General features: G+C 36.8%; 1 protein-coding gene across 1 annotated transcript; it reads left to right on the forward strand.

Moving 5' to 3' along the window:
• Positions 1-6,978: 6,978 nt before the first annotated feature.
• LOC131051096 (transcription factor bHLH147) lies at positions 6,979-7,867 on the forward strand. Its single transcript, XM_057985469.2, has one exon. The coding sequence runs from the start codon at positions 7,058-7,060 to the stop codon at positions 7,640-7,642; it is 585 nt and encodes a 194-aa protein (XP_057841452.2). The 5' UTR covers positions 6,979-7,057; the 3' UTR covers positions 7,643-7,867.
• Positions 7,868-10,503: the final 2,636 nt, after the last annotated feature.

Genomic DNA, 10,503 nt, shown 5'->3' on the forward strand with positions numbered 1-10,503 from the left:
TTATCCATTGCTCAGGAAACTTGCAGTCATAAGAACTACTTCAAATTCATAAGCATGTGGTGGAGGGATGAGAAATTCCTTGACAATCTGAAAAACTGGTGGTAGGAAGGCAACATATACTTTGGGTCCCCAAGCTTTAAATTTGTCAAAAGAATTCAGTTCCTGAAAAACAAAATTAAGGATTGGAACAAGATCTCATTCAAAAATGTTTTTGCTGAGAAATGTAGAATCGAGGAAACACTTGAAGAGGTTGGTAATCAGGTAATGCGATTTGGCATGACCAATGTGGAGTTCGAATTAGAAAAAACACTTAAAGCCCAATATTTAGAAATTTTGAAGAGGGAGGAACTATATTGGAAAGATAAATCTAGGGAACTTTGGATAGCCGAGGGGGACCTCAATACCAAATTCTATCATGCTTCTTCTAAAGCTAGAAGGATCAATAATAAGATATGTTCAATTAAGGATGAGAATGGGATTTTGAATACTTCAGCTATGGATATGAAGTAAATTGCTCTCAATTACTTTGTGGAAATATTGGGCAACACTGAGGATGAAAACTTGGGTGCAACATCAATTGTTAAGGAAGTCATTAACCCCCTGATTACCGGCTCTGATTGTGATATGTCTACTAGCTCCTTATTCGTTGGAGGAAATTAAAAAGGCCACATTCTCACTTCATCCCCATAAGGTGCCTGGACTTGATGGCATTACGACTGAGCTCTTTCAGAAATGTTGGGATTTCATGGGTAAGGATATTTGGAGTGTGGTTGAAGAATTTCGAAAAAAGAATAAGTTTGTGAAAGAGATCAACCATACCATTATATGTCGTATTCTTAAGAAGCATGATTGTGACTCAATGTTTGATTATCACCCAATATCATTATGCAACACCATCTACACAATATTATCTAAGGCTATGGCTAAAAGATTGAAGTTACTACTACCAAAGCTAGTTTTAGAAAATCAGAATGGATTTACTCTGGGTAGGGAAATTGTGGATAGCATCATCCTGGTATCGGAAGTCATACACTCACTCCATAAAGAAAAACTAAAAGGTATGATTATTAAACTTGATGTCGCCAAAGCCTATGATAAGGTGATTTGGAATTTTCTTTTGCATGTTCTAGCCAAATTTGGTTTCCCGGTGAAATGGATTGAATGAATAAAATTTTGCATTAGCACAGTTAAATTCTCAGTTCTTGTCAATGGTAATTCAAGTGGGTTTTTTGGAGCCACAAATGGTCTGCGACAAGGAGATACTTTATCTCCTTCATTATTTGTTCTCATGGCGGAATTCTTGGGGAGGCTAATAAAAAAGAGGCATAATGAAGGCATTTGGAAAGGAATCAAAGTTCATGAGCAATTCAAGGAAATTACACATTACCAATTTGCAGATGATACCATCATATTTGTTGAAGCTTCTACCCAGGAAGCTTTAGGCATTAAGGGAACACTTGAGGAGTAAACAAGGGCTTCGGGTCAAGTTATGAATAAAGAAAAATCTTAGCTGTTCTTCTTTAACACCAATAGGAAGGCCCAGGGAAGAATTGCACAACACATGGATATAAAAGTTGCAGAGATTCTGATCAAATACTTAGGGGTTCGTATTAACAAAGGATGCATACAATCTCAAATCTGGGAAGATGTTATCAAATCATGCCAATCTAAATCAGAAAATTGGAAAAATAGATGGCTGACCCAAGTAGGTAGACTTACCATGATCAAATCAGTTTTATTATCCATCCCTATATACAACATGTCCTATTTCAAAATGTCATTTGCTGCTAGAAAAAAGTCTGAACAATTTACTCAAGAAATTTGTGTGGGATGGAGCTAAAGATAACAAGAAAATTTTGCTTATCGATTGGGACACATTATGCCTAATCAAGGAAAATGGGGGAGTTGGCTTAAGGAAAATAGAGCTACAAAACTCTACCCTTGGTGCTAAGCTCTCCTAGAAGATGTGAAAAGAGCCTCAAAAAATGTGGTGCAGGCTGTTCCAAAAGAAATATCTAGACTCGGAGGACCCTAATCGAATTCTCACAATGGCCAATACTGAAAGGGGTTTGGCTACATGGAATTTATTATGGGATTACAGACACATTATCACAGAGCACATTTCATGGCAGATTGGTAATGGTAGAACAACGTTGTTTTGGAGAGACTCATGGGATGAGTTTCCATCTCTCTTGGAATCTTTTGAAGATAAGGGGTGGATAGATATGGTTGAAAACTGCATAGGGCAACATGTATGCAATTAATTTGGAAAACCACGTGGACACGAATGGTCTGAGAATATGGAAGAAAATCAATATTGGCAATCCTTCATTATGTGTAAAACTTTGGAGCAATAAAAGATAGGAAAGTTCCAGCCTCTTGTGAAAGGGACAACATCTTTTGGTGTGCATCAAAATCTGGGATGTACAGTTCCAAACTTGGGTATGAAGTTCAAAGACAAAGGGGCTCCTATAATACCTGGTCGCACAGATTATGTTGGAATCATAAAATACTTCCAAAAGCAGGGGATTTTTTGTGGATTGCTTTACATAGTAGAATCTTCAATGGTGATAGACTTAAAACTATTGGCATCTTGGGTCCCAATCACTGTGTTATGTGTTGTGCAGATGAAGAAACTGCCAACCATCTACTATTCAGTTGTCCCATGGCAGAATTTTGTTGGAACTGGTTCCTTGATCAGGTCAATTGAGCTATGGTTATAAACGAAAGACTTTTTGACTTCCTTCTTCCCTTGCCAATTAGACAGAAGTCAAAATGGAGTGATCTATGGATGATTGGTCCATCCATAATTGTATGGCACATCTGGAAGGAAAAGAACAAAAGAATTTTCAAAGAAACAACACTGTCAAACATAATGTTGGTGGACAAAATAAAAGTTGCAACCAAGGAAGTGATAAACGGGAAGATATTGAAAGGTGGTCCCAAAATATACAATAACTGGGATGCCTTAATGGAAAAATGGTGGGCTCTTAAAGATCTAGGTTTTAATGTTCCCCCTTTGAAGTATGTTGATAGAAACTTAGTCAGATGGAAGGCCCCTCCAAAGGATTGGACAAAACTCAATTTCGACGGTGCCAGTAAGGGGAACCCTGGGAAAGCCGGTATTGGAGCCATAATTCGAGATGAGCAAGGCAATATCTTATATGGTTTGTTTGGTGGCATTGGAGTTGCCACAAACAATGAAGCTAAGATCTGTGCACTTGAGGTAGGATTACGCCTTTGTGTTCTGTACGGAATCTCTCGAATCATAATAGAAGGTGATTCACAGATTATTATAAATGGGATTACTAAATCAAGTTTGCATAAATGGAAACTTAGTAAATGGTTACCACTGATATACAACCACCTTAAATCAATTGAGTGCTACGAGGTTGTGCATGTCTATAGAGAAGGCAATCAGGTGGCCAATTACCTTGCAAATCTTGGGGTTGGATGGAATGATGATTCTGTATCTTTCAGTTGAGCCTCGACTATGGAGGATATTACAAGACAATGCCTGAAGGATTTCCATAGATCTTCACGACAAGGTATCGGGTAGTATGCCTGCCTTTTTTAGATTTGCATGCCTGCTTGGGCTGATTAGTGGCACCGATATATGCTTCAATTGATTAAAGATTCATATGATTCTGATTGTTGGGATGGATGGAGCATCTAAGCGGGTACTGATATCCAATTTGGCGGTGGAAAGATTCATCACATGGGAATGTCGTGGTCTGACCATGGACAGTTCAGTTTGTAGATTGGGACATACCATCACCTTAGATGTGCTTTAGTTCAGAGTTAGATTCTAATAGATATGGGCGGAGCAGGAATGATTGTGATCTGTGAAGTGTCTTCCTATAAAGACTATCCAAAAGATGTATTACCCAATAGTCGAATGTGCTATTGTGGGGGGGTATACATAGATAAGGTTGGAGTGAATGGCATATTTTGGTATGGTTGGTTGTATCAACTGTGAACAGCCATTGGGAACAGGCGTTGGGAACATAATTAAGGAACCTGTTCATCATCGAAGATCATGTATATGATGCTATCCGTGGGCTTATGGGCGTCACTCTCAATTTTGAGAGACACTGGTGTGATGCAGCCATGCTGGAGGCAGTCCTGATGCCCCTGGTCGATGTTATTGACTCGAGGGAATGCACGATCAAACTCTTTGATGGTTTTGTGAAGCCACTCATTGCGGACAGTGTTGCTAATGTCATACTAAGTTTGGATGAGGGTGTCAAAGTGAGCAAATTGAAGGTGTACTCCCAGTTTGAAAATTACTTACCCTCAGAGTTAGAGGAGGAATCTGAGGATACAGAAGATGGGGGCAGTGGTGGCTCTGCTGACAGTGACACCATACGCGAGATGGCTCGAAGGGAGGTATGGAAGGAGGAACGGGAGCGCATAAAGGCATTTGGAGAGAATGCATGGGAAGTGTTTAGATGTTCGGTGTTTAATGGGAACATGGTGCCTTTCCATAGACAGATTGAATTAGATGACTGGTGGCTCCCTGAGAACTCCACCCGCAATGCTATCAATATAGGTGAATTTGCAGTTGTGATATACCAAGCTATTGGTGGACAAATGTAACAAGACTGTGGGTTATGGGATTGTTTTTGGTAATGTTACTGGCTATAACTAGGCATGGGTGTCTATAGATGCATCTACGGTAGTGTATGGTAAGCAAGGCTAGTCTTGTCTAATGTATGAAACAGTATGTAATTTTTCATAATTTTGCAATATAGGGAGCTATCCCCATTAAAGATAGCACTTACCTTAATATATATATATATATATATATATATTTCAAAATTATTTAAAATCTTTATTTCACTTTTCTTTATTAGCAATTCTAGTGATTTAATCTCATAATTTTCATCCATACATGATGTTATAATTTATATTATTCATATATTTTTATTTAACTTTTAACAATAGGTATATTAGGATAAATGCACAAATATATGCAAAAAATTATTTGACTACACATAAAGGTTGAATTATTGAAATAGAGGTCAAATCATTTGATTAGGATTCTATTTAGTCACTCTTTTCTAACCATTTTAGATGAATGCACACTATTTACATCATTACAATATGTTTAAAATCTCTTCTAATAGCAAGTAGTTTTCTTCATTCATTATTATTCAATTTCTTCAAATTATCTTAATGCAAGTGATATTATTTTTGTATATATTTTGTGTTTTATCCATCCCTTATTTTTTCTATTTTACAAGTCATTGTTTTTTGTACTCTTATTTTTATAGACTTACGTGCATATAAGACCAATATATGCCCATAATGACATCCATGTAGTTGTGATACAATCTTGTTGTTAGAATATGTTTTTGTTCCTCGGACTATCAATATTTTCTAATATGTATTTAGTGAATCTATTTTATATATTAGTTTGCTATTCTAACATTTAATATTTCAAGATTAAGTTAAAGAGTAATAGTTACAAGCAATTTGTTCTTGTTTTGAATAAGTAAATTAGATTCTTTAAAGAGTGTTCATGGTCTATAAAAAGGTAGTAAATAATATATCTGATGATTTCATTTATTCATTATTAAACTTGGTTTGCATGGTTATGTTCAACGACTAGGTTAGTATAGTTTCTATGTAGAGTTGGATCCCTTAGGAGAATTTTGAAATTCAAGTTCTTGGTTTTTTGAGACCTTATCAGTGCATTATAAGAGGAGTTATGTTGTCTTACTACAAGAGAAGACCACCTTTCATTAGGCCCCTATCTTTGATTGCATCACAAACAACTATTTCTAAGTTGATAATTTTATTATCTTTCATCCATGCCATTATTTCATCATAGATATCAACCAAGTTTTTTTTTTGTGCCTATAAATTTGATCTATGTTCGTGGATTCAATCTTTATCTATGTATACAATTTGCACACTTTTAAATGTCTAGAATATGTTCGCCTTGATGTTTGAAACCTATGCTTAAAATTTGGCAAGGCTAACAAACATCTTTGAGAGCTTCCTATGCAAGAATATTCTACTTAGGAAAATTTGTGGATCAAAATTAGCAGTTTAGACAATGATCAACTATTAATGGGGGGGTGGGGGGGGGGTGACGAAAGTCTCCATCGGGCGGTTTCTCGGTGGGACGAGTTCTCGCCTGGTTGCCCATAGAATTTTAGGACTAGTCTTCCAGCAGAGAGAAAATCTGCAAAGAGAAAGTATCCAAAGGCGATCGGGCCAAAAGCAGTAGTTTTTCCAGCGATAATGCTAGGTGATTCAAATGAATTACAATTGTCCTTTTATACAACACCCTAGCATGCATATCACACACTTGACACTCAAGTCAACAAGTAACAATTAGTAAGAATAAATTTACTTGGGTACAAATATAAATTTGAATTTAGAAACCATTTGCTCTTTTTTATGTTGTAGACTAGACTTATGATAATGAATAGATAGAATATAAATCAAAATTAATCTTTTAAGATACATGAATATAAAATCAAATAAAATTTGAATCAATGACAAAACTTTTATATATAAATAAATACCACTTACACATTAAAAACAAACAAAATGTATCATTTTCAACATTACTAGTAAAAAAGAGAAAAGATGCACATGGAACCAACTTAATTCACTAGGTAGAGTGGGTTTGCAAAATAGGTCTTCGGGGTTTCATGCAATCCTATAACCATTGTAGAGTGGCCCATACAAGTTCATTATAAAATACCCTCAAGAAGACTTTTGATAGAAAGAGAGATTTAATTTGCTCCATGTAATCATTTAAAGAGCAAAATTTATTTTAAAATGCAAAAGCATATTGAATGCTTCGTGGGAATCGGCCGTCTGCCAGCTGGACATGTAGGACAACGATGAGCTGTTAAAAGAGGCGGCGCGTCATGTGACCGGCGTGCAAACCATTCCTCCAAATCACACGTATTGCCAGCATACAATTTTTACGCTTCTTCTCATTCCTCCACCATATATAGGATCACTGCGCAATGCACTTTAGAAGAGGAGGAAAAAAAATACTCTCTTTTTTCTCATTACCGTCAATTGTTGGGGAATGGAGGGGCGTTCCGAGCCGGCTTGGAGATCCGGCTTCCAACAGAAGTATTTGAGCAGGCTCATAACCGAGCTGCGGCGGAGGAGATTCGAACGCGGGTCGAGCAGCGTTTGGGGTGGAGTACGGGCTGTGAAATCGGCGGCCGATGTTTCCCTGGCTATGGTGGCGCGAGGTCGAACTGCATGGAGCCGCGCCACTATATTTGCACGAGCAGGTAACAGATCTCTTCATAGGGTTAGTAGGAGACGGAGAAATCATGTATCCAAGAGTAATTTCCATCTCCATTTGCGTAGCTTAATGAGATCGGCTTATAGGCCCTGGAATGCTTTTTCTTCTAAGATGAACTCCGTCAGGCGGCTGCGCAGAAGTAGCCCCCGGTCACGTGGCGATGAGGAGGAAAGCGTTCAGTCTCGTATAAAGACCCTGCGGACGCTTGTTCCGGGAAGCCGTCGTCTGGATACGCCGCTTCTTTTGGAGGAGGTTGCAGATTACATAATGGCTCTTAAGATGCAGGTTCAGTCCATGCAAGCCCTCACCAGCCACCTCGCAAATTGGGCAGATGGTGCCGGTTCTTGTCCGAGATAGGTCGCAAGATCGAATCCCGGGTAGGATGATTGAAAGGACAAATTATGTAACCTGCGTATTAATAAATGCGCCATTGCTTATTTGTTGTTGTCTGGTAGAGGAATTGTTTCTAAAGATATTTTACAGGCGGTTCCGGAACACGTTTTCTGCTAGGCTGTCAAATGTATGACTATTATTTCTAGCGAAATTTGTCCAACTCTTTGATCAAGACTCTTTTTTTTATCATGAGGCGACGATTTGTTTTGTGCTTCTCTCTTATTACATGAGAACTGGTAATAATTAACTTTTTTTCAAATTTACGTGGCGCATATAGACTTTCGGGCTGGTCTTTGAAGGTTTGTCCTCAATTTAGGAATTGTATGCTGGTCTTTCACATGACAACTGGTAATAATTAGCTCTCCATCAAATTTTCGTGGCGCATACGCACTTTCAGGCTGATCTTTGAAGGTTTGTTCTCAATTTGGGGTTTGTATGCTGGCGTTTCACATGATAACTGATAATATTTAGCTCTCTTTCAAACTTCAGTGGCGCTTACGACTTTCGGGCTGATCTTCGAAGGTTTGTTCTCAATTTAGGGTTTTAATGCTGGTCTTTCACATGATAACTGATAATATATAGCGCTCTTTCAATTTTTCGTGGCGCATACGGGCTTTCGGGCTGGTCTTCGAAGGTTTGTTCTCAATTTAGGGTTTGTATGCTGATCTTTTACATGACGACTGATAGTAATTAGCTCTCTTTCAAATTTTCGTGGCGCATACGTGCTTTCGAGCTGGTCTTCGAAGGTTTGTTCTGAGTTTAGGGTTTTTATGGTGGTCTTCGAAGTTTTTTCTCAATTTAGGGTTTTATGGCTTTAGGTTTTCGTATTTGTCTACCAGTGGACGATATGATCGCTTACAGTGCTCCGGGAAAATAAATATGTAGAAATAAGCTTTCCTTTAGTTTAATTTTTTTTTCCGGAAACAAGCCAGGCGTGCCGCACAAGGGCACATTTCGTGGTCCCTTTCCGTAATCATGGTGGTACCAAGTATTTGAGATTCACATTTCAAGTTAAGGAATTCACATGGCGGCAACTCATCTTTGTCGTCTCTCTTTTCTTTCAATTTTGTCTATATCCTTAAAAGTAGGCCATGGCATCAAAGTTTCGCCTGCCAACACCAGTGCATGCGTCTTCTTTTCCACCGCTGTATTGTTCTATTTTTTGGTTTTTAATTCAAAATACGGAGCACGATTCTTTTGCTGTCTCAACTTTTTTGTGAATTGACGTCTTTCAACCAAGTCGTCGGAGCTTTGTAATAGGCGCTATTGCCATAATTTTTTAATGCTGTTAAGCTAGGTACCTAATAATAATATCTCCTCGAACTTCTGAATCCCTAAATTTGGGAATGATTTCGAGGAATTGAATAGCAGGAAATGTGGCCAATACGGATCAAACAGATCACCTATTTACAGTCTGACATGCTCTGGTATCGTATGAAAATTTGGCCTTCTATTATTGGCTACCCATACTTTGTGTCGTACTCGTGATTGAATGGCAAATCGGTGCGGTTTTTCCCTGCGGATATTGTGAGCAATTCCATTAAACAAGCGGGTTAAAATTTTTACTGAGATTTCAGTGATTCAGTTGCATCTCTAGTGCTTATATTCCATGGCTTACCTGTGCCAGAATAATTTTTCGTGATGAATAGAAATACTGCATAGTTCTTTATAAACGATTTTAAATGGTTCTATATGCGGGTGAAAAACTTTTTCCGGTTGACAAAAATAGTGAACAACACTTGTTGCAAAATGATTCGTTATGCTTTGTGAAAAAGCATATGTTTGAGAGCTCTGCAACTATTTCTGTGTGAACTGCAGCGTTGTTGAGCTGGATTGATCTCGCCATTGTTTCATCTTCGCATATTTTTATTTGGCTGTGTCCTCTTTTAAGAAGCTTTTAAAATTTCTTTGAGGAGTGCGTTTTTTCTGCTGGAATGTTAAGTAAGCTTGGCAGAAAATAATCTCAGCAATTTCTCAATCCAACCACATTTTTTAGCCTGTACAAAATAATTCATGTTCGCTTTTAATTTCTTAAATTATTCTTATCAGTTTTAGTTTCTTGAAGATTTTACTTTATTTTAGAACTGTCGAGAATGTTTTTTAGTTTGTTAAAGAAGCTATCAAATTAATTCAGAATTAAATGTTTCAAATGTTTTTTTAATAAATATATATTCATATTCATTGTAGAAAAGAGAGAGAAAATGACAGTTTCGTAACCACTGTGTATTTTAAAGCCTCCTCAATATAAAATTAGAGTTCTGTAAATGCTTTATTATTATTGCATAATGTTTTGTAACCACTGTGTACTATTGCACAATTTTAATTTTAATTTTCATTAACTTGTTATTATTCAATTGTTCTTCAAAATGTTTTATTATTATTGTATAATGTTTTGTAACCACTCGTTAAGATTGGACAATTTTATTATTCAATTGTTATTTTTTGTTTGATGTATTTTTTTCACTTTTTAAATAGTTAAGATGCATGATTTTTTACTTTTCAAATTATAGAAATTGTTTTTCTTAAATCTTATTGGCTCAAATAATTTGCATCTTATCTTTCCATCCACTTTCTCAATTTTTTAATTTTATTTTTTATATATGGATAAATGCACAAAGTTGGGTCCCAATCTCGAGGAAGTCCGCGGGTTGGGAAAAGAGCCCGCTAGAAACAGGGGCTACAAATCGGGAACCCGTTTCGCTTCAGGCCTTTGTTTTTTATATTCTTTTTTATTTATTTTTATTATTTTTCATAAAAAAATGTTAATTTATTGTTATTATTTTTCATAAAAAAATGGTATTTTATTGTTATTTTTTAATTTTAGT

This window comes from Cryptomeria japonica, chromosome 6 (assembly GCF_030272615.1).
Source record: "Cryptomeria japonica chromosome 6, Sugi_1.0, whole genome shotgun sequence".
NCBI lineage: Eukaryota > Viridiplantae > Streptophyta > Pinopsida > Cupressales > Cupressaceae > Cryptomeria > Cryptomeria japonica.